The sequence below is a fragment of the Coregonus clupeaformis genome, chromosome 10 (genome assembly GCF_020615455.1).
Source record: "Coregonus clupeaformis isolate EN_2021a chromosome 10, ASM2061545v1, whole genome shotgun sequence".
Classification (NCBI taxonomy): domain Eukaryota; kingdom Metazoa; phylum Chordata; class Actinopteri; order Salmoniformes; family Salmonidae; genus Coregonus; species Coregonus clupeaformis.
The window spans coordinates 58,760,978-58,786,700 of NC_059201.1; the positions used below are offsets into that span (position 1 = coordinate 58,760,978).

General features: G+C 43.4%; 1 protein-coding gene across 15 annotated transcripts in view; it reads left to right on the plus strand.

Annotated features, from left to right (window-relative positions):
* Positions 1-25,723, plus strand: part of ptprt (protein tyrosine phosphatase receptor type T) — a 449,458-nt gene that overhangs the window by 232,924 nt on the left and 190,811 nt on the right. For all 15 annotated transcript variants that reach the window (XM_041888816.2, XM_041888817.2, XM_041888819.2 and 12 more), the window contains exons 8-9: positions 4,132-4,428; positions 23,537-23,646. In XM_041888816.2, coding sequence (XP_041744750.2) covers positions 4,132-4,428; positions 23,537-23,646 — 407 coding nt within the window. The remainder of the gene's footprint in view (positions 1-4,131; positions 4,429-23,536; positions 23,647-25,723) is intronic.

Sequence of the window (25,723 nt, forward strand, 5' to 3'; positions counted from 1 at the left end):
TTAAGTCAAGTATCTCTGGGGGGCTTATCTTGTCTTTAGGAGGCTTTTGCTACTGAATACTAGGGGCACTGAGGCCATTATGGAGCATTCATATCCCTTTCATAATCATGATATAAAAAGTTTTATTAGATTGCACTGTTAGACTTTAGAATGTAGATATTGCGAATCAGAGATTGCACCACAGGTTAAAAAGTGGTGGGGCAAAATGTGTAAGTGTCTTTTCTGGGGCCTGGAGTTTTTCCTGATCTCATGACCTGTTCGGGTAAAACTCTGGGTCTTATTCGTAGGCTATGACAGGGTCTAGCCCATTCATAGACGCTAACTACCTTAGCGCCTATTGATGAAGGTATCTTCTTCCCGGGGAACTTTTGTTAAGAGCCCTGCCGCTTGCTCTAAATATTGACAAACATTGCTTGCGGTAAGGTTTTGGAAACATAAAAAAAAGGTTAAATTACTACACACCTTTATAGGGTTAGGGTTAATGTTCCCACATGGCCATATCTCCATGTTACAGCGCTTGTTTACGGAAGACAGACAGAGACATAGGCAGCCACCTGTGCTAATTAGCTATGTATCATGCGCCGCACACCTGTGCTACAGTAACTTTTTTTTTTTTTTTGAAAGATTCTTAAATACACTACCAGTCAAAAGTTTGGACACACCTACTCATTCAAGGGTTAATTTTTACTATTTATTAAATTATTATGTTATATTATATTATATTAGTGAAGACATCAGAACTATGAAATAAAACATATGGAATCACGTAGTAACCAAAAAAGTGTTAAACAAATCTAAATATATTTTAGATTTGAAATTCTTCAAATAGCCACCCTTTGCCTTGATGACAGCTTTACACACTCTTGGCATTCTCTCAACCAGCTTGCACCTTTGGCAGCGATTACAGCATCAAGTCTTCTTGGGTATGACGCTACAACATTTTACATTTTAGTCATTTAACAGACGCTCTTATCCAGAGTGACTTACAGTTAGTGAGTGCATACATTTTTCATACTGGACCCCGTGGGAAACGAACCCACAACTCTGGCGTTGCATTTGCCAGCCTCTAGGGCAGTGGTCACCAACCGGTCACCATCCGGAATTCCAAGGAATTCCTAGTCGATCACCAAACATTTCTGTAAAAAAAACAACGATAAAGCCTTGCGTTCCTAATAGTTTTATTCATTTCGCACTGTTGGCGGTAGGTGCACTTGATTCAGCAGCCCTAGCGCCTCGAAGGCAAAGTGTTCCCATTTTGAACCATTTCATGAGTCTGAAGATAGAACTACCCAGCAGGCCCAGAGAGCAAATCAAGTGCACTTATAGGCCTACTGCTAGCCAATCAGATACTGTAGCTCAGATCACCATGTCTGCACAGTTTCCCCTTTTCTTAGCGGAAGGAGGGAGAGACGGTGAGTCAGGTGAGGCAGCCTCACTGCTGCTCCCTCCCTCTCCTCAGACTGAACATCAGATGCAGGCCATTAGTCCAGGAAAAAATAAATCTAATTATTATGCTCACTCAGCTATGTGTCAGGGTTGCTGAAGGTGGGTGTGGTGCAGGAATCAAGCGCAGGACGCAGAAACTAAGTCCAAAAGACTTTAGTGAAATATTCACGTAGTACACGAGCAAACAAGCCCGGAGGCGAGAATAAAGGCGCACACAGGCGTCAAACAATAGGCGCACTAACATGTGCGAAAACCTCTCCAAAACAACGGAGGGAAACACGTAGCTCAGAACACCAAACAGAAGAGCAATCACACACAACACCTGACACACACAACGAGAACTAAATAGGACACTAATGAGGACTAACTAGACACAGGTGTACAACATCAAGACAAAACCAAACGAACATGAAACATAGATCGGTGGCAGCTAGTACTCCGGGGACGACGACCGCCGAAACCTGCCCGAACAAGGAGGAGGAGCAGCCTCGGCCGAAACCGTGACACTATGCCTCACAAGTAATACAACAAATTATCTATTACCAGTGTGATCATATACCTACAATGTTGAAATATAATTTCAAAATGGACTGAGAAGAACAGCATTGGCAGGGCAATTCAAGTATAGCCTCTATGCAGTGATAATGTATTGGGCCTATAGCCTACTGCACAAACGTCATTGCAGAACTGTTTTTAATTGGTTAAAATATCTGCATTTTGACTCAGAAAGTGATCTTGACTCAGAAAAGGTTGGTGGACTAAATACTTTGGACTAAATCGCTCCCCCTCTATACTTTCCAAAACATATAACTTATAATGTCCCTCTGTTGTCCCTCCGGTGCCCAAGGACAAAAGCCAGTGGTAGCCTAGCCAGTGAGATTGACTTATTCTATTTTATGTCTTTTTACTCTCCTTTGGAATTGCGCAGAGTAAAGTTCCCACACAGTTGACTTTTGTGGGCACCCATTGATATGTTTATTGCTCGCAATTTCCTCTTTGCTCTATTGTGGAGTGGCTGGGGTGATGAATGTGGCGGAGTGTCGGCAGGAAGAACCGGAGCCGGCATGAAGATTGATTTCCATTTCTCCTTTTCTCCTCAGCGGAGCTCCCCAAAGTTTGCGATTAATGATCCCTTTCCCCGCTCATCGATCAGCGGGGCCGCTACCTGAGCCCCGCACCCCTACCTGGAGTGGAGTCGGCCCACCCATGGCATAGCAACCCTCCCAGTTGCCCCTCAGTGTGTGCCAACCACTGCCGACCGCCATGTACCCTGATTAATGAGACTTGAGTCATGCCCAATGCTAGCCCCCTCCTGTCCCTCCATCCCTTACTCCCTCCCTCCTTCCCTCAGCTTCATTTGTGGTAGATAGCTGAGAGGAGCTGGAGGAGGATAACAACGACAACACTGAGCCGTTATTTGTCAAGATCAAGGGCAACTCAGGAGATGCCTTCATTGACTTAACGACAAAAGCAAAGTTATAACTCAGGCTTCACAGAGTCCCCCCTATTGGATTTTCCAGACTGAAATTAGCAATCTTCTTAGAGCTGATTTCCGAAGTGAACCCTGATTAGCCCTAGATTAGCCCTAATCAGGTCCCTTCAAACCTGGGGATTTGGGCTTTTGTTGTTCAGCATTATTCTCTATGAGTTCCAGAAATCGGGCTGTAGCCAGTTGGAACACTACTGTGAGGCCTTGTTCTAAGCACGCATAAGTCTGTATTACACAAAGTCGTCGCGTTACTGTGTTTTGTGTTCTGTGGAGAATAGTAGTATGTGATGCATGAAAAAGTAGATTTACCAGTAGTTATATTGATCACTGTGTAGTTTACCACAACTGCAATACATGGAGCTTCCTTTTTCCAGACTCATATCATAACATCACTCATATCATAAAGTAGACGTCATCAAAACCTTGCACTGTATCTCCAAACAATAAAGTATTCAGGATTTGCATAAATGCTTTTCTGGATGATGCCATCGATAAGATTCGAGGGGCTTCTTAACAACCAGTTCAAAAGGTTTAAGGGCTCAGCAGCCAAATGCCAGTTGTTTGTGCACTTAGCTTTGGCTTGTGCAGATTACACTACAGGCTTTTCATCTTGTAAAATGAGACAAAACCTTTTACATTTCAAGTCCCACCCAGACGCACCCAAACAGAACCCAAATGGAAGGGCGGTTTTTGTCTCCCACCATCTTGTATGATTTAGCTGTTGTTATTAGCTAATCTAGGGGAATTAGAATGACCTTGAGGCTAAAGAGCTTTGTTTGAGCAATCCTTTTGTCATTCACTCATGCATGGTATATCAACTTAACCATGATACTCGCAACATATGGATGATACTGCTGTGATAGCCCACCGAACATCCATGGGGAGGTTAGTGGTTGGTGGAGATTTATCAAAGAGGCAGACTTTATCAAAGTGCTAAACAACTGCACTGTGCTAAACAACTATCTCCATAATACATCAATAACAGTTCAGGTTTTTTTCCCCTCATGTGACTCAATGCCACCGAACATCAGCCCATCCTGTGCAATCAATTATGGGATCCTTAAGCAGTGAGGCAGTCAGTTCCTCTTAGTTATGGGATCCCTAAGCAGTGAGGCTCTTAATTTGTCAGTGGTTAGATATGAGGATATGTTCACAAACTCTAACCCCTGTTCCCGTCTTTCTCCTTCTGCCTTCAGACCCAGTCCACGGGCCTCAGAACGTCAATGTGGTGGACATTCGGGCCCGCCAGCTCACCCTGCAGTGGGAAACGTTTGGCTATGCCGTGACGCGCTGCCACAGCTACAACCTGACGGTGCAGTACCAGTATGTGTTCAACCAGCAGGAGTTTGCGGCCGAGGAATTGATCCAGACATCATCCCACTACACCCTTCGGGGCCTGAGGCCCTTCGTCACCGTGCGCCTTCGCCTGGTCCTCGCCAACCCAGAGGGCAGCAAGGAGAGCGAGGAGATCGTCAAGCAGACAGAGGAGGATGGTGTGTGTCAGAGTATTTGTGTCTTTAGTGGTTTTGTCTTGGTTCCACTGTCTTGTCCTGTTCCTAGTTCAAATACATGCAAGGGGTTTAACTGTTGCCTGTACACATAGGGATACTAGCAAAACTACCAAACTAGCCTGCCAGGCCAGTAAAATGTTGAAATATCACATGGTTTTGGACACAGGCTAGTTTAAATTGCTGTCTACTAGCCCGGCTGGGGACAGTGCCCAAATCCATCTCTGCACATGACAAAAATATGACACAACAAAATAAATACAATAATAATATAGATGACACATTTGTCAATAGCTGAGAGAGAGAGAGAGAGAGAGAGAGAGAGAGAGAGAGAGAGAGAGAGAGAGAGAGAGAGAGAGAGAGAGAGAGAGAGAGAGAGAGAGAGAGAGAGAGAGAGAGAGAGAGAGAGAGAGAGAGAGAGAGAGAGAGAGAGATGTTTTTTACTGTTCTTCAACAACATTGTACAGCTGGCAGAAACATGGTGAATTGCGAGTACAATTTACATTGACAACATTTTATACCAAAACACATAAATGATACTAATATCCCTCTGGTATTTTTATGCACACTATTGTGTATTTATACCAAAATCTGATGTGAGATAGTTATTTAGTTAGCAGCAATGAACATTCAGGCTATTTGTGTCTGATATCTTGCCTATATAGTTGTCTTTTAAAATAGATCATGATAGCTTACTTCTTGGAATAGGCTCCTTGATGGTTAAAGATGGTGGCCGTATTGTTGTGGCGTCATACATGTATTCAAACAGATAATGCTTTGCAGTAAAGGCACTAGCTTGATAGAACCGCAAGTTGTCCGCTGTAGCTCAGCTGGTAGAGCATGGCGCTTGTAACGCCAAGGTAGTGGGTTCGATCCCAGGGACCACCCATACACAAAAATGTATGCACGCATGACTAAGTCGCTTTGGATAAAAGTGTCTGCTAAATGGCATATTATATTATTTATAAGTTGATGGAAACATAGTAAGACCTTAATTGATCCACTAATTAAAACCACAATAATGATTGGTTATACTTCTAATGACTGTATAATGAGTGCTGATTACAGACTGTTGTCAAAGTATTCAAAACCCAATATGACTACAGTGTGAATTAATAAGCACAAATGAAAACATTGTATTTGTGTGAAAGGATGTAACGTATAACCTAAAAATTTGCAGACATTGCCGTTATCCCTGCGCTATGATATCCTCATTCCATAAAGACTGTGGTATCTTTTCATTAACACAGGCCAAACCTCCCACGAGGTCTCAAACTAGTTGAGAGTTGCAACGTCTCAGAAAATGTGTTAATCGTTTTTTCATAAAAATCTGTAATCTCTGGGTTGTAATTTTGTAATTAGTGCACATTGACTGTTCTCAGCTAATTGCACTTCTATGGTAATGACTTTAGCTTTAAAGCAGTATGAGTCGTCTCGTGAATATGCTTTACATTTTAAATGTTCCTTTTTCCCCTCGCTGTTGAAACTGAAATATATTTATAGCCGCAATGGAGGTTCTAATTAAGGTAGAAACGACACTGAATCCCATTATCTTAAACTCCCAGTTTACCAGAAGCAGATTAGATTTGGGAGTTTGGTGGTTAGATTTAAGTCACCCGATTCATTTTTCTATTTTCTTTAGGTCACACATGTACACCTACTCAATGTATTTTACTGTAATGCCAATGTACTTTTATCGTTTTTTAAAATCTATTATTGTCAACAATGATCAATACATTTATTGTTGATCCTAGTCTTGGATCAATATAGGATTATTCATGCAACACAGTGCTTACTAGCACATTTTGTAATATCACATTTACTCATAAATTCATAGAATGCCATGTTAACGGACAGTTAACATGGCAGACCCTTTGTTCATGGACAGTGTAAGGGTCATTCGCATCCACCTCTTTGTTTGGCCAGTAAGGATGCTTCACCGGGTTAGACCTTGGTTGCATGGGGGTTGGTGGTGGGGCGTGTGTGTGTGTGTCCGTGTCCACTTGCTGTCCACTGATCTAGCCATTCATAATCAGATTGGAAAGCGATGATGACAGGGCTTAGCGTCATATGGTCGATGAAGCATTGGATGTACTTGGCCCAAAGATATTTGTCATCCCCAGTCAGCCTCCCAACCCCCACCCAACCAAATAACCATGTTTATTCCACCAAAGAGACATTTTTACCGTAACACTGATACTGTTTAGGAACAATTTCTCGACATGTTGGAAATTCTTTGTTAGCTCTAATTCTTCAAAAACAGGAGAGGGAGGATTGTTCTCAATTTCTTATTTGACATGTGTTTTGTCTTGAGCGTACCCTGTATGGTTAAATCGTCTATTATTAGAAAATCTGTGAGGTCCCTGAGGAGATTTAAAACAGTGAGGATTGAATAATCCTTTTACTGCCGATTTATCTGACTTTAGAGAGACAGCTTTTATGGAGCACAGCATGAAAAACACAATACTGCTTTTTGTTGTTTTTCTTGACAGCCGCAATCTTAAAAAAGAACTCTATTAAACAAATGTTTTTTTTCAAAGACGTTGATTTCCGTTTGTAGACTTTCTACAATGAACATAGAAAAATAAATAGGATTTCAATTTACACTCGGTAGCTGAATATTAAACAGTGTAAACAATAGACGACCAACGTCAAATTCATCAACAAATGGATCTGAAAATATTGATTACACACTTACAATTTAAGCACATGACTCATTGTGTTTACAACACAGGTTTCTTGAACATAATGTGAAAAACAAGCCCTTGAACAAAACAACCAAAATACTCATCTCCTTTTAATCTCAAGCTCCCATTTGCTGTGTTTTAGTTAAACAAAATCCAATTTAACAATATTGCTTCTCCACCCTAGCAAAACATTGTTTTCCAGTTAAGGGTTTGTATGCCAACTTTAATGAGATATTCTTCCCTTTAGGGTCTCTGAAACATACGGGATCCATCTAGGATTAATTCAGTCAGGTTTTAATGCCCGATAAAATTGAAAATTAATAGCATACAAAGTGTATGTATTATGTTATTGGCATGAATAAAGATTTGGTATTTTCCAAAGGATAGCTATTTTCCAAAGTATTTCCTAAAGTTTAGCTCATACTTATCCCATTCAACACAATTGAATAAGTGTGTTGTTAAAAAATATACATGTGTAAAAATAAAATAAAGAAAACAAATGTAATCTCCATTTTAAAGTCATTATATCTAGACCAGTTATATCGTTTCAAGGGGAACGTGAGCAAGGGCTGTCACGGTTCTCTAAGACAGAACCCAGAAGCAGACCAGGACACGGTGAGTTGAACAAAGGTGAGGGTTTATTTACAGATTCAAACGATGCAGAATAATCCAGGAGACGGAGCGGGTGGCGGAGATGAGTAGATGGAGGTGAAGTGGCAGATTAAATGATGGCACGGCAGGGGTTGGGTGAAGGTTCCGGGAGAATGACTGTAGACAGAAAAAAAACGGAGGTAAGTACAAGGCAGGTCAACAAGGTGCAAAAACAACAAAACTAACGCTAGGACTCAGAGGCTGATACGCTGACAAAACATACTGTTAATGGCTAACGATCCGGCAGGGAATGGATGTCAGGTCAGAGCTTAAGAAGGGGTGATGATCAGGACCAGGTGTGCCGAGGCTGATGAGAAGCAGGTGTAGTTAATCGAGAGATCACCCGCCTAGCAACGTCGCCCGGCAACCGGACAGGGTGCGTTCAGGCACCTACAGGAAACAGGAGATACCGAGCAGAAAAACGGCAACACAGGCAGGAACAGACTCAGGACGCAGGGTTCATGACAAGGGCATAGTTGGATATACAGCAGCAAACAGTTTTCTAAGAGTCCACATTCCTACGGCGAGACTCAAGAGGGCATTTATTTATCTTTTAAATTATTTATTTATTTTAAATAAGTGAGTGAATTAGATGATAGGTATTTTATTAGGATCCCAGTTAGCTGTTGCGATAGCAGGAGCTACTCTTCTTGGGGTCCACACAAAACATGAAACATGAACAGCTCATGGACAGAACTACATACATTTAAAATGTCACACATAGCCTACATATCAGTACATACACACAAAATATCTAGGTGAAATAGGGGAGACGCGTTGCGCGATGAGATGTTGCTTTAGCTGTTTTTTTTAACAAAGTTTGCTGTTCATTTGAGCAATCTGAGATGGAAGGAAGTTCCATGCAATCATGGCTCTATATAATACTGTACGTTTTCTTGATTTTGTTCTGGATTTGGGGGCTGTGAAAAGACACCTGGTGGCATGCCTGGGGGTGTAAGTGTGTGTCAGTGCTGTGTGTAAGTTGACTATGCAAACTATTTGGAATTCAACACATTGTTTATTATAAAAACAAGAAGTAATGCAGTCAGTCTCTCCTCTACTTTTAGCCAAGAGAGACTGGCATGCATAGTATTGATATTAGCAATATGTGCCACTCTGGTCTCGGCCAGCTGCAGTTTTTCTAGGTCCTTCTTTGCAGCACCTGACCATATGACTCGGCAATAATCAAGATAAGATAATAATAATAATATAATAATATGCCATTTAGCAGACGCTTTTATCCAAAGCGACTTACAGTCATGTGTGCATACATTTTTACGTATGGGTGGTCCCGGGGATCGAACCCACTACCCTGGCGTTACAAGCGCCATGCTCTACCAATTGCTTTGTGGAGTGTGGTGTCAAAAAAGCAGAGCATCTCTTTATCACAGACAGACCTCTCCCCATCTTCACAACCATTGAATCAATATACTTTGACCGTGACAGTATACAATCCAAGGTAACACCAAGTAATTTAGTCTCCTCAACTTGCTCAACAGCCAAGTTATTACTAACCACCCATTCTAAAACTGACTGCAACTCTCTGTTTATGGTTGCAGTGATTTCACTAGCTGTGGTTGCTGATGCTTGTAGGGTTGAATCATCAGCAGACATAGACACACAGGCTTTATTTAATGTCAGTGGCAGGTCATTGTTAAAAATAGAAAAGAGTAGAGGGTGAAAAGAGCTGCCCTGCAGTACACTACACGTTACATGTTTACTGTTACATTAGAGAAGCTTCCATTAAAGAAAACCCTTTGTGTTCTATTAGATAGATACAGTAGCTCCGAATCCACGATATGGCAGAGGTAGAAAAGCCATAACACATACATTTCTTCAACATCAGGTTATGGTCAATAATATCAAAGGCTGCACTGAAATCTAACAGTATGTCTCCCACAATCTTCGTATTGTCAATTTCTTTAAACCAATAATCAGTGCAGTACATGTTGAGAACCAGGTGGATTGTCATTATTGAAGGACAACAATAATTTTTCCAGCTCACCCACACAAACTTTACAAAATGTTGAATTACAATGCTTTCCCTTCATTATAGGTATTTTATGCATGAATATGATGGCTCACAATTCGTTGTTGGCATTTCATGCTTAGGTTTGCCTATTTTGCCAATGAAATAGTCATTAAAGTAATTGGCAACATCAAAAGCATAGATATCATCCTGACTAATTAACCCTCTAAATACACCGCCGCTGCCTGCGTCCGTAATGGGTCCGCGGTCAAACGCCCACCCCTCATCACTGTCAAACGCTCCTTAAAACACTTCAGCGAGCAGGCCTTTTTAATTGACCTGGCCCGGGTATCCTGGATGGATATTGACCTCATTCCATCAGTAGAGGATGCCTGGATGTTCTTCAAAAGTGCTTTCCTCTCCATCTTAAATAAGCATGCCCCATTCAAAAAATGCAGAACTAAGAACAGATATAGCCCCTGGTTCACCCCAGACTTGACTGCCCTTGACCAGCACAAAAACATCCTGTGGCGTACTGCATTAGCATTGAACAGCCCCCGCGATATGCAACTTTTCAGGGAAGTCAGGAACCAATCAGTTAGGAAAGCAAAGGCTAACTTTTTCAAACAGAAATGTGCATCCTGTAGCACTAACTCCAAAAGGTTTTGGGACACTGTAAAGTCCATGGAGAATAAGAGCACCTCCTCCCAGCTACCCACTGCACTGAGGCTAGGAAACACTGTCACCACCGATAAATCTACGATAATCAAGAATTTCAATAAGCATTTTGCTCCGGCTGGCCATGCTTTCCACCTGGCTACCCCTACCCCGGCCACCAGCTCTGCACCCTCCGCTGCAACTTGCCCATGCCCCCCGCTTCTCCTTCACCCAAATTCAGATAGCTGACGTCCTGAAAGAGCTGCTAAATCTGGACCCCTACAAATCAGCTGGGCTAGACAATCTGGACCCTTTCTTTCTAAAATTAGCTGCCGAAATTGTCGCAACCCCTATTACTAGCCTGTTCAACTTCTCTTTCGTATCATCTGAGATCCCAGCGATTGGAAAGCTGCCGCGGTCATCCCCCTCTTCAAAGGGGGTGACACTCTAGATCCAAACTGTTACAGACCTATATCCATCCTGCCCTGCCTTTCGAAAGTATTTGAAAGCCAAGTTAACAAACAGATCACCGACCATTTCGAATCCCACCGTACCTTCTCCGCTATGCAATCTGGTTTCCAAGCTGGTCATGGGTGCACCTCAGCCACGCTAAAGGTCCTAAACGATATAATAACCGCGATCGATAAAAGACAGTACTGTGCAGCCAACTTCATCGACCTGGCCAAGGCTTTTGACTCTGTCAATCACCGCATTCTTATGACTGCCTCGCCTGGTTCACCAACTACTTCTCAGATGGAGTTCAATGTGTCAAATCGGAGGGCCTGTTGTCTGGACCTCTGGCAGTCTCTATGGGGGTGCCACAGGGTTCAATTCTCGGGTCGACTCTATTCTCTGTGTATATCAATGATGTCGCTCTTGCTGCTGGTGACTCTCAGATCCACCTCTACGCAGACGACACCATTTTGTATACATCTGGCCCTTCACTGGACACTGTGTTAACAAACCTCCAAACGAGCTTCAATGCCATACAACACTCCTTCCGTGGCCTCCAACTTCTCTTAAACGCTAGTAAAAGTAAATGCATGCTCTTCAATCGAACGCTGCTTGCACCCGCCCGCCCGACTAGAATCACTACTCTCGAATATGTGCACAACTACAAATACCTAGGTGTCTGGTTAGACCGTAAACTCTCCTTCCAGACTCACATTAAGCATCTCCAATCCAAAGTTAAATATATAATTGGCTTCCTATTTCGAAACAAAGCCTCCTTCACTCATGCTGCTAAACATGCCCTCGTAAAACTGACTATCCTACCGATCCTTGACTTCGGCGATGTCATTTACAAAATAGCTTCCAACACTACTCAGCAAATTGGATGTAGTCTATCACAGTGCCATCCGTTTTGTCACCAAAGCCCCATATACTACCCACCATTGTGACCTGTACGCTCTCGTTGGCTGGCCCTCACTACATATTCGTCGCCAAACCCACTGTCATCTATAAATCACTTCTAGGCGAATACCCGCCTTATCTTATATCATTGGTCACCATAGCAACACCCACCCGTAGTATGTGTTCCAGCAGGTATATCTCACTGGTCATCCCCAAAGCCAACACCTCCTTTGGCCGCCATTCCTTCCAGTTCTCTGCTGCCAATGACTGGAACGAACTGCAAAAATCTCTGAAGCTGGAGACACTTATCTCCCTCACTAACTTTAAGCATCAGTTGTCAGAGCAGCTTACTGATCACTGCACCTGTACACAGCCCATCTGTAATTAGCCCACCCAACTACCTCACCCCCATATTGTTATTTACATTGTTATTTATTTTGCTCATTTGCACCCCAGTATCTCTATTTGCACATCATCTTCTGCACATCTATCACTCCAGTGTTAATACCTAATTGTAATAATTTGGCACTATGGCCTATTTATTACTTTACCTCCATAACTTTCTACATTTGCACACACTGTATATAGATTTTCTATTGTGTTATTGACTGTATGTTTTGTTTTATCCCATGTGTAACTCTGTGTTGTTGTTGTTGTTTTTATCACACTGCTTTGCTTTATCTTGGCCAGGTCGCAGTTGTAAATGAGAACTTGTTCTCAACTGGCTTACCTGGTTAAATAAAGGTAAAACAAACAAAAAAAGGTTTTGTGATAAATGAGCCATCTGATGGAGTTGAATTAGTCTTTCTGCCCATAATTTCATTTAAAGCATTCCAAAGCTTTTTATCATCATACTTTGTCATTTATCTTGGTTTCATAATACAACTTCTTCTTCTTTTTGTTCAGTTTAGTAACATATTTTCTCAATTTACAGTAAGTTTGCCAATCAGATGTGTAGCCAGACATATTAGCTACTCCTTTTGCCTTGTCCCTTTCAACCATACAGTTTTTCAATTCCTCATCAATCCACTGGGCCAGTTCTAACAGTCAGTTTCTTAATAGGTGCATGCTTATCAATAACTGGAAGAAACAATTTCATAAATGCATCAAGTGCAGCGTCTGGATGCTCCACATTACACACATCATACCAACATATATTTTTTGTATCTTCAACATCACACACATTATCAAGCATTGGACACATATTATCCAGATAATGAATGTTAGCACTTGGTGGCCTATAGCAGCACCCCAAAAGAAGAGGCTTTAGATGAGGCAGGTGAACCTGAAACCACAACACTTCAACAGTATTAGACATGAAATCCTCTCTAAGCTTTACTGGAATATGGCTCTGAACATTGTGATGCCACGAGAGGCTACCGCTTCCAGCGGGGTTGCCCAAGTAGTGCAAGGAGTCCAGGTTCAACCAAAACAAGGATTTTTATTAAAGGTCTTCGGCAACCAACGAAATTATAACACAACTCTCTTCTTCCCCGAGCCCACCTTCCAGACCGTGTCTCTTCCCTTCCCAAACAACTCCAGCCTATCAGCCCCTCATTGGTTTCAGCTGCGTGGGAAGATTGGCCACAGAGGGTTGGAGTTCCCGACCATACCAGCAGATGGAGCCATAGCTGTCTGGGTTTGCAGCCACCTCAGGGGGATGTAACGTCCCTCCAGGACACAGCCTCTCGTGACATCACACATCCCCCTCCTCGGGACCGACGTCCTCGTCGGGGTAAAGGCAGCGAAGAAGGCATCACGCCGGGAGAGGGCGTCCGCATTGCCGTGGTGCTTGCCAGACTGCTCTCTCTTCAACTCCTCCAACTCTAGGACCAGGGACTCAGCCTCCTGTTGTCTCTCCTTGAGTTTCTTACTGAACGCATCAGCCTTGGTTTTAGCAGAGTTTAGCTTCTGTTGAGCAGCTTTCAGTTCCTTCTCTCTCTCTGCCTCCGCATTCTTCATCTTGTTCTCCAACACCTTGTACTTCTCCTCTGCCTTCTTCTGGACCTCCTTACTACTGCGCAGGGTCTCCTCACACTCCTCGATGGTCCTGCGCAGCTTCTCCAGCTCCTCCTGTTGCTTAGGGAAGGAGCTCTGTTGGAGTTTAGCCTGGAGGATATCTAACTCTTCTGTCTTCATGTCTAACTGTTGCTTTAACAAACGATACCTCTCAGCGGTCCCCTTCCAGACCAGACAGTTCTTTGTCCAGATTCTGTAGCTCCGTCTCTGTGTCGGTCTGGGCACCTGCCATCCCTATCAGAGCCCGGGCGGGAGTGAGTAACTCGGAGGATTGCACCGGAGCCTTCCCAGGATGAGTCTTGCCTCTCCGTTTCCGAGGTACTCGGGTTATCCTCTCCTGAGACTCTCTCCAGAGTGGGTAAAAGGCTGGACAGTCTCGTCCAATTAGGACAGGGACGGGGAGGGAATCAACCACCCCCGCCCGTCGTGTGTATGGTTCCCCGTGTGCTGGTCATTGTAAGTTCAGTAATGGGGTATTCTCCTGGTGTCCCCATGGACACAGGAAACTGGGAGGACTTTCCCCGGGGGTCAGACACGTTGGGCCCACCAAATCCTTACGCACCAGGGTGGCCCGGCTACCAGAATCCAGTAAGGCCTCCACATCATGGTGATTCACAGTTACCGGGCAGGTGGGGGTCGATCTGGGCCGCCATCTACGACTCCCAAGAGCGAGGCAGAACGGTGTGTGGGTGCTGAGCTGGAGGACTCCGCAGTGGGCATAGGTTCATCGGCTGGTTTCCCACCCTGCCAGGAGATATGTCCCATCTCCCCACACCGGTAACACTGTCGAGTTTCCCCCCTCCTGGTGTACTCTTCTTGGACCCGCCTGGTTTCTGGCTCCCCCTGGAGCCGGGATAAGTCCTGACGTGGCTGGGTTCGAGACCTTGGGGTCCTTTGGACGGGTCCTTCCCATTTGTGGTGGGGCCGCACTCCTGGGGTCTTTTCGGGAAGCATTCAGCATCTCCGCTGTGGCCTGGTACTTTTCCACAGCTTCCACGGTCAGATCAGCCGTGGTCAAGGCCTGTTGACTGATGAACCGTTTTGCCTCATAAGGCAGGGGCGCGTAGGTAACGATCCACCACAACGGCCTCCACCACCGCCGCTGCTGTATTCCTCTGCGGATCCAGCCATTTCCTTGCGATTCGGACAAGTTCATGCATCTGCGCCCGAGGAGGTTGGTCTGGTTGGAAGGTCCAGCTGTGAAAGCGCTGGGCCATACCAAACTTTGTGAGTCCATATCTGCTGAGGATCTCAGACTTCAGGGCATCATAGTCAGTAACCTGGTCAGGGCCCAGGTCCCGGACAGCATTCAGCGATTCCCCCGGTTAGAAAGGGGGGCTAACAGACCAACCCACTGTTGCTTGGGCCAGGCTTCCCTAGTGGCCGTGGCCTCAAATGCATGCAGGTATGCCTCAATGTCATCGGTAGCTCCCATCTTAGATATAAAGTCACTTGCCTTTATTGGGCGGGTATTTTGGACCACCCTCTGTCTCTGCAACTGCAATTCCTCTGCCTTCAGAAGGTTGGCTTTCTTTTGCTCCTCCACGAGAGCCACGTTTGCTTGCATCTGGGCTTGCTGGCCAGCAACAAGGGCTTTCAATATGTCCTCCATTTCAGTCGGCGGGGAGCCTACGGCCAACTTGGAAAACTGGGTGATCAAACCTTCGGTATCCTCCTCTGACATGCACTATTAACGCTTGAGTTTGCCCGTATTCTCCACCATCTGTGATGCCACGAGAGGCTACCGCTTCCAGCGGGGTTGCCCAAGTAGTGCAAGGAGTCCAGGTTCAACCAAAACAAGGATTTTTATTAAAGGTCTTCGGCAACCAACGAAATTATAACACAACTCTCTTCTTCCCCGAGCCCACCTTCCAGACCGTGTCTCTTCCCTTCCCAAACAACTCCAGCCTATCAGCCCCTCATTGGTTTCAGCTGCGTGGGAAGATTGGCCACAGAGGGTTGGAGTTCCCGACCATACCAGCAGATGGAGCCATAGCTGTCTGGGTTTGCAGCCACCTCAGGGGGATGTAACGTCCCTCCAGGACACAGCCTCTCGTGACATCACAACATATACAGCAACACCTCAATCATAGGCATTCTTGTCTTTTCTGTAGATGTTATATCCCTGTATTGTTACTGCTTTATCGTGAAATGAATTATCTAAGTGAGTCTCAGAGATGGGCAATATATGAATGTTATCTGATGTTAGCAAGTTATTGATTTCATAAACCTTATTTCTAAGTCTACATATATTGATATGGGCTATTTGTTGCCATTTCCTAGGCAACTTATCGCATATAGACTTAATATCGCTATCTATCTATCCATCTATCTATCTATCCATCTATCTATCTATCTACATTACCAGTCAAAATTTTTAGAACACCTACTCATTCAAGGGTTTTTCTTTATTTTCACTATTTTCTACATTGTAGAATAATAGTGAAGACATCAAAACTATGAAATAACACATATGGAACCATGTAGTAACCACAACAGTGTTAAACAAATCAAAATATATGTTATATTTGAGATTCTTCAAATAGCCATCCTTTGCCTTGATGACAGCTTTGCACACTCTTGGCATTCTCTTAACCATCTTCATGAGGTAGTCACCTGGAATGCATTTCAATTAACAGGTGTGCCTTCTTAAAAGTACATTTGTGGAATTTATTTCCTTCTTAATGCGTTTGAGCCAATCAGTTGTGTTGTGACAAGGTAGGGGTGGTATACAGAAGATAGCCCTATTTGATAAAAGACCAAGTCCATATTATGGCAAAATTGCTCAAATAAGCAAAGAGAAATGACAGTCCATCATTAGTTTAAGACATGAAGGTCAGTCAATACAAAAAATGTCAAGAACTGTGAACATTTATTCAAGTGCAGGTGCAAAAACAATCAAGTCCTATGATGAAACTGTCTCTCATGAGGACCGCCACAGGAAGGGAAGACCCAGAGTTACCTCTGCTGCAGAGGAAAAGTTAATTAGAGTTACCAGCCTCAGAAATTGCAGCCCAAATAAATGCTTCACAGAGTTCAAGTAACAGACACATCTCAACATCAACTGGTCAGAGGAGACTGTGTGAATTAGGCCTTCATGGTCGAATTGCTGCAAAGAAACCACTACTAAAGGACACCAATAAGAAGACGAGACCTGTTGGGCCAAGAAACATGAGCAATGGACATTAGACCGGTGGAAATGTGTCCTTTGGTCTGGAGTCCAAATGTGAGATTTTTGCTTCCAATCGCTGTGTCGTTGTGAGACGCGGTGTGGGTAAACGGATGATCTCCGCATGTGTGTTTCCCACCGTAAAGCATGGAGAAGGAGGTGTGATGGTGTGGGGGTGCTTTAATGGTGACACTGTCTGTCATGTATTTAGAATTGAAGGCACACTTAACCAGCATGGCTACCACAGCATTCTGCAGTGATACGCCATCCCATCTGGTTTGGGCTTAGTGCGACTATCATTTGTTTTTCAACAGGACAATGACCCAACACACCTCCAGGCTGTGTAATGGCTATTTTACCAAAGCAGGATAGTGATTGAGTGCTGCATCAGATGACCTGGCCTCCACAATCCCCCGACCTCAACCAAATTTAGATGGTTTGGCATGAGTCGGACCGCAGAGTGAAGGAAAAGCATCCAACAAGTGCCCAGCATATGTGGGAACTCCTTCAAGACTGTTGGAAAAGCATTCCAGGTGAAGCTGGTTGAGAGAATGCCAAGAGTGTGCAAAGATGTCATCAAGGCAAAAGGTGGCTATTTGAATCATCTCAAATATCAAATATATTTTGATTTGTTTAACACTTTTTTGGTTATTACATGACTCCACATGTGTTATTTCATAGTGTTGATGTCTTCACTATTATTGTACAATGTAGAAAATAGTAAAAATAAAGAAAAACCCTTGAATTAGTAGGTGTTCTAAAACCTTTGACCGGTAGTGCGTATATATATATATATATATATATATATATATATATATATATATATATATATATATACACACACACACATGACAAGAACATTGTTTGCCTAATAGAGTCAATCAATCAGGCACTTGTGAGTGTCAGTTGGTGTATGTGTGTGTGATGTGGGGCTGAAGCTACTGACCTGGAAGCTAGGCTGTCTCACGCCTCCCAGTCTTTTGAGAGGGACGGTGGACAATGAGCCTGTCGTAGCGGATGGAAGCAATGTCCCGACGTTCTCTGGCAGCTTTCATGGCTGGGATATGTTCTTTCCACCTCGGGCGCACAGCTTCCGAGTAGTCCTCGTTAAGGAAGATGTTGGTTCCTCTCAAGTTCTTAGCTCTCTCCAGAACAGCCATTTTGTCCTTTAACCTTAGGAACTGGGTCACTATTGGCCTGGGTCTGTCACCTGGGCTGGTTACAGGTGATCCATCTGCAGCTTTTCAGTGATCATTTTTCTTACTTTTTCCTCAGACTCTGCCCAGTTCTCATGTGAGGACTCTGGTATGCCATCCACAAATATGTTATTCCTCCTGGATTGTCCCTCTAGATAGTCTGTTTTCTCTGTATTCTGTAATAATGATTCAAAGACAGTGCTGATGTCAACTCGGGTGGACTTACTGTTTGTTGTCATTTTGCTGCAAGACTCTTTCAGGACATCCACATCTCCCTGGGAGAACTGTTAACTGTTCTTAAGGTCTCTGGTCAGATCGTTCATACTTTTGTTAGTTGGGTCCATCAGTATAATTGAGTCCAAAGTTCTTGAAGCTATTTTCCGGTTGTTGTAACAACTGCTTCTACAACCCTTTTTGTTCATTTAAAAGATCCTTCAGCTGTGATAGAGAAACACTGTCCTCTCCCTTGCTCCCACTGGCTTTGCCTTTGGATGACATGGTAGCAACTTAGGCTAATGCTGGTACTCCACGAAGTTCCAGACAGGGCAGGTCACAGGGCAGATGGAAACAGCAACAAACAGCAGGGATTTAGACAGCCACAAGCCAGGAACAATCCGCCTTCCCAGCCACAAGGGCTAACCGTGTCGCGGGCTATGTTCAAGCTTTCAAGGAAACCTCACTAGCTTGATAGCTAACTCGCAGCTAGGCTAGCTGCTACACCAAGCAGCTCTTCAGACTTTTGGTTGGCATGATCCCTGGGCAGATACTGTAGTTATCGTGAGTGATGAAGCTACTGATAGCACTCACCAAGTCACGTAAAGTCTTACTAGCACCATAAGATACTGTCAGTAATTAACATGGACTGTCAATGGAGACACATTTTTTCACAATTTACTTGGGGAGGTGGTAACAAGATAAATGTTCTCCTCGCTACCAGCTTAATGAAACATGCCATTTAGACGCTCTATAGACAGGAAGTTAATCAAGTTTTGATTAATGTGTTACAGTGGCATTTATCTTTTGAATTAAGCCTGTTTTCCTGCCTCCTTCCTGCAGCGCACACACACACAGAGGTAGACAGATAAGGTGCAGAATGGAAATGCAGATGTAATTGTGTTTCATTGTTACAGTAATTTGATATGTTCTCACCAGGCAAGGCCTAATCAAGGCCCTTTTGAAATCACCAATCCCAAAATTATTTCAATGTTTTAACTGCATGGCGGCACACAACACCTGTTTATGAAAATCATAATATAACAAACATCACAGTACAGTTGAAATATATATGGCAAATATAAATCCTATATGGATGGTGTTAAAAGATAGATGGGAGGTGTTGAATGGAATTAAAGGATGGGACTAATAACAACTAACAACAAATAATAACAAGATAACTAATAATGTAAGCATACTGTGTCCATAATAAGTATATAGGTTGTAGGTTGGGAGCTTTTGTGAAAGAGCACAGTTAGAAAGATATGGCATATAGAAGCAAACCGGATGGACATCATGAAAATGATCGGAGAGGTGGAGAGTAGAGGAAGTTCAGGAGAAAAAACAAACAAAATATAATTATTGTAAAATTGACTGTGTCCGTAAAATGTAGATAGTAGGTATAAGCTGGAAGTAGAGGCCTAAGCATTGTTGTTCACTAGTTTACTCCAAGTAGGGAAAGGGTGGTGGGGTTGGAAAGTAATAAAGGGGAATATATATATATTTTTTAAAGGATATGTATGTGTATGTATGTGTGTATTTGTGTGTGTATATGTGTGTATATATGTATGTGTATGTGTATGTATGTATGTATGTATGTATGTATGTATGTATGTATGTATGTATGTATGTATGTATGTATGTATGTATGTATGTATGTATGTATGTATGTATGTATGTATGTACAGTATGTATGTATGTATGTACAGTATGTATGTATGTATGTACAGTGGGGAAAAAATGTATTTAGTCAGCCACCAATTGTGCAAGTTCTCCCACTTAAAAAGATGAGAGAGGCCTGTAATTTTCATCATAGGTACACGTCAACTATGACAGACAAAATGAGAAAAATAATTCCAGAAAATCACATTGTAGGATTTTTAATAAATGTATTTGCAAATTATGGTGGAAAATAAGTATTTGGTCAATAACAAAAGTTTCTCAATACTTTGTTATATACCCTTTGTTGGCAATGACACAGGTCAAACGTTTTCTGTAAGTCTTCACAAGGTTTTCACACACTGTTGCTGGTATTTTGGCCCATTCCTCCATGCAGATCTCCTCTAGAGAAGTGATGTTTTGGGGCTGTCGCTGGGCAACACGGACTTTCAACTTCCTCCAAAGATTTTCTATGGGGTTGAGATCTGGAGACTGGCTAGGCCACTCCAGGACCTTGAAATGCTTCTTACAAAGCCACTCCTTCGTTGCCCGGGCGGTGTGTTTGGGATCATTGTCATGCTGAAAGACCCAGCCACGTTTCATCTTCAATGCCCTTGCTGATGGAAGGAGGTTTTCACTCAAAATCTCACGATACATGGCCCCATTCATTCTTTCCTTTACACGGATCAGTCGTCCTGGTCCCTTTGCAGAAAAAACAGCCCCAAAGCATGATGTTTCCACCACCATGCTTCACAGTAGGTATGGTGTTCTTTGGATGCAACTCAGCATTCTTTGTCCTCCAAACACGACGAGTTGAGTTTTTACCAAAAAGTTCTATTTTGGTTTCATCTGACCATATGACATTCTCCCAATCCTCTTCTGGATCATCCAAATGCACTCTAGCAAACCTCAGATGGGCCTGGACATGTACTGGCTTAAGCAGGGGGACACGTCTTGCACTGCAGGATTTGAGTCCCTGGCGGCGTAGTGTGTTACTGATGGTAGGCTTTGTTACTTCTGTCCCAGCTCTCTGCAGGTCATTCACTAGGTCCCCCCGTGTGGTTCTGGGATTTTTGCTCACAGTTCTTGTGATCATTTTGACCCCACAGGGTGAGATCTTGCGTGGAGTCCCAGATCGAGGGAGATTATCAGTGGTCTTGTATGTCTTCCATTTCCTAATAATTGCTCCCACAATTGATTTCTTCAAACCAAGCTGCTTACCTATTGCAGATTCAGTCTTCCCAGCCTGGTGCAGGTCTACAATTTTGTTTCTGGTGTCCTTTGACAGCTCTTTGGTCTTGGCCATAGTGCAGTTTGGAGTGTGACTGTTTGAGGTTGTGGACAGGTGTCTTTTATACTGATAACAAGTTCAAACAGGTGCCATTAATACAGGTAACGAGTGGAGGACAGAGGAGCCTCTTAAAGAAGAAGTTACAGGTCTGTGAGGGCCAGAAATGTTGCTTGTTTGTAGCTGACCAAATACTTATTTTCCACCATCATTTGCAAATAAATTCATTAAAAATCCTACAATGTGATTTTCTGGATTTTTTTCCCTCAATTTGTCTGTCATAGTTGACGTGTACCTATGATGAAAATGACAGGCCTCTCTCATCTTTTTTAAGTGGGAGAACTTGCACAATTGGTGGCTGACTAAATACTTTTTTCCCCCACTGTATGTATGTATATATATATATATATATATATATATATATATATATATATATAAAAACATGGGGGATTGGAAGTGATGCAGACAATTACATTGATGGAAGTTACAATCTATCTGCAATATTAAAGCTGATCTAGAATGACACACTACATTATTTACCATTCATTTCTATTGGGCACAAAATAATCTGAAACACAACCAAAACAAACAGCAAATGCATCCAACAAGTTTGTAGAGTTACAACTTGATGTAATCATTGTGTGCTAGGGATATGTTACCAAATACTAAACTTTTGACTACTTTAATACACATACACATCTTTCCATGACATAGACTGACCAGGTGAATTCAGGTGAAAGCTATGATCCCTTATTGATGTCACTTGTTACGGGGTATGGTAGCAGGTGCCAGGCGCACCGGTTTGAGTCGGTCAAGAACTGCAATGGTTTCTCACGCTCAACAGTTTCCTGTATGTATCAAGAATGGTCCACCACCGAAAGGACATCCAGCCAATTTTTCACAACTGTGGGAATCATTGGAGTCAACATGGGCCAGAATCCCTGTAGAAAGCTTTCGACACCTTGTAGAGTCCATGCCCCGATGAATTGAGGCTGTTCAGATGGCAAAAGGGGGTGCAACTCAATATTAGGAATGTGTTCCTAATGTTTTGTACACTCAATATAAGTGAATTTGTCCTAATACTTTTTGTCCCCTAAAATGAGGGGACTATGTACAAAAAGTTCTGTAATTTCTAAATGGTTCACCCGATATGATTGAAAATACCCTCAAATTAAAGCGGACAGTCTGCACTTTAACCTCATAGTATCATCCAACGTGCTGGAGTACAGAGCCAAAACAACAAAAAATGTGTCACTGTCCCAATACTTTTGGAGCTCACTGTATTTAGTTGCATCCAAATAACACATGCTCAATACAGCTTGGCAATGTGTCAAATAGTCCAGTTCCCATCCCTCTATCTCACCATCCCTCTATCCCTCCATCTGCCCTGTAAAGCCAATACCGTTATACTAGCACATTGTTCTTATCTGCCCTGCCGATTATTAAGGAGTGGGAGTGCATAATGCAAACACTCATGTGTGTGTGAAGTTGGACTAAATGGCCTTTTAACAAAGCTATTACCATGACTTTCCTCCTGGCTGGAAGGAATAAAACTCATTAGACTGCCATAAATGAATATCAAATCAAAGGGAGTGAGGATTGAGCCCTGAGGAGGTTTCCCTCGACTTCAACTGCTTACTCCACCAGTGCTAGGGTTAAGCCACCGGCACTCTCTTCCCCCTTTAACATTTAGATGAGTTAACACATCCAAAGAACTCACTCAATACGGTTTATGTGTCTAGCACGTACACAGTGTGTATCTGTGTCAACAGGTGTGCAAAACATAAACCGCGCTCAAAGTGAAGTGTGAGGAGTGTGCTGAAAATGACTGACACGTTCGCACGCTCAGTAAATTGTTTTCTGAAGGAGTGAATGCTGCTAGATTGGGCCTTCTTCCATCTGCTTTCTTGTCTGTCTGTCTAGTGCTGGAAAAAGTGGAGTAGAGTTGTAAAGAATGATTTTGTGTGCGACACTCTTTGGATGATTGGGGTGCGCCGTTGTTAATGCTCTGTAACGTCTCAGATACTACGCTACATCGTTGAATGGTTCAATTGTTCTCAGACCATGGCGTTGCGAAACTACAGTGCACCAAGTGGCTAATCACAGTGTGTGTGTGTGTGTGCGTGTGTACATGTCATGCACATATGTGTGTGTGTGTGTTTTTTAGTGCTCAAATCTGCTCTCATACTTTGCTTGAACTTTGCCCTCACACCTGTCTTTACCTTCCTCCAGTTCCTGGTTCTGTTCCAATGGAATCCATCCAGACCGGACCGTACGAGGAGAAGATCTTCATGCAGTGGAAGGCACCTAACGAGACCAATGGAGTCATCACGCTCTATGAGGTGAGTGACATCGACACAGCCAACACAGGTCATCATGGCAGCTGCTAACAGGGTTATTTTCTCACTTCCTCAGCACACGGGAAATACGCTCAGAATTATATCCTCAACTTGCACAATACTACATAATTTTCTCATATTTCACACTATGTCTTACTCATAGTTCCCAGCTCTCAATTCAAAACATTTCACAAATTAACAAGCTTAACTTTAAGCAGGGTCGGTCCTGGTCGGTCCTTGGATGGGAGACCAGATGCTGCTGGAAGTGGTGTTGGCTGGCCAGAAGGGCACTCTTGGTCTAAGGAGATCCCAATGCCCCAGGGCAGTAAAGGGGACATTGCCCTGCCAAGGGTGTCGCCTTTCATATGGGAAACTACATGGATTTCCTGACTCTGTGGTCACTAAAAATCCCATGGCACTTATGGCAAGAGTAGGGGTGTCCTGGCCAAATTCCCAACCTGGCCCCATTGTCATCATGTCCACCTAATCAGCCCCCTCATCCCTAATTTGCATATATCACTCCTCACCTCTCCACCATGCTAGCTGATGTGTGGTGAGTGTTCTGGCACAAAAATGTTTGTTGTGCATCACCCAAGTGGGTGACATACATTGATGGTGGTAGAGGGGAGATTCCCCCCTTACTTAAAGCTGTTTGAGCACCTAGCTATATAAATCCAATCAATAATTATTATTATTACTCTGGCAGTCGTTAAAATACACTATATATACAAAAGTATGTGGACATCCCTTCAAATTAGTGGATTCAGTTATTTCAGCCACACCCGTTGCTGACAGGTGTATAAAATCGAGCACACAGCCATGCAATCTCCATAGACAAACATTGGCAGTAGAATGGCCTTACTGAAGAGCTCAGTGACTTTCAACGTGGCACCGTCAAAGGATGCCACCTTTCCAACATTTTGGAAATTTCTGCCCTGCTAGAGCTGCCCCGGTCAACTGTAAGTGCTGTTATTGTGAAGTGGAAATGTCTAGGAGCAACAACAGCTCAGCTGCAAAGTGGTGGGCCACACAAGCTCACAGAACGGGACCACCGAGTGCTGAAGCGCGTATCATGTAAAAATGGTCTGTCCTCGGTTGCAACACTCACTACCGAGTTCCAAACTGCCTCTGGAAGCAACGTCAGCACAAGAACTGTTCATCGGGATCTTCATGAAATGGGTTTCCATGGCCGAGCAGCCACACACAAGCCTAAGATCACCATACGCAATGCCAAGCGTCGGCTGGAGTGGTGTAAAGCTCGCCGCCATTGGACTCTTGAGCAGTGGAAACGCGTTCTCTGGAATGATGAATCACGCTTCACCATCTGGCAGCCCGACGGACTAATGCATAGTGCCAACTGTAAAGTTTGGTGGAGGAGGAATAATGGTCTGGGGCTGTTTTTTACGGTTCGGGCTAGGCCCCTTAATTCCATTGAAGGGAAATCTTAACAATTCTGTGCTTCCAACTTTGTGGCAACAGTTGGGGAAGGCCCTTTCCTGTTTCAACATGACAATGCCCCCATGCACAAAGCAAGGTCCATACAGAAATGGTTTGTCGAGATCAGTGTGGAAGAACTTGACCAACATCAGTGCCTGACCTCACTAACGCTCTTGAGGCTGAATGGAAGCCACAAGCAATCCCCGCAGCAATGTCCCCGCAGCCATGTTCCAACATCTAGTGGAAAGCCTTCCCAGATGAGTGGATGCTGTTATAGCAGCAAAGGGGGGACCAACTCCATATTAATGCTCATGATTTTGGAATGAGATGTTCGACGAGCAGGTTTCCACATACTTTTGGTCATGTAGTGTACCAACCAACCCTTCTTGTGAATTATCCAAAATGACTGATACGTAAAACTTGTGGTCTTACCAGAGATGCTTTCTGACAGATATGAGGGATAGTTGATTTTCAGATGACCAGATTTGCATGTCATTTCCTCTGGACCACAGTGCTGTGACAGTAGCTAGGCCTTGAGAAGGTATCAAGGAGCTGCGGTGAAAAGGCACCATAAAGGCTTAGAATGAGTCCTTTTTTAACCATTCTTTAGAAAGTTAGACTGTCGTTCACATTCGAAGTAGAC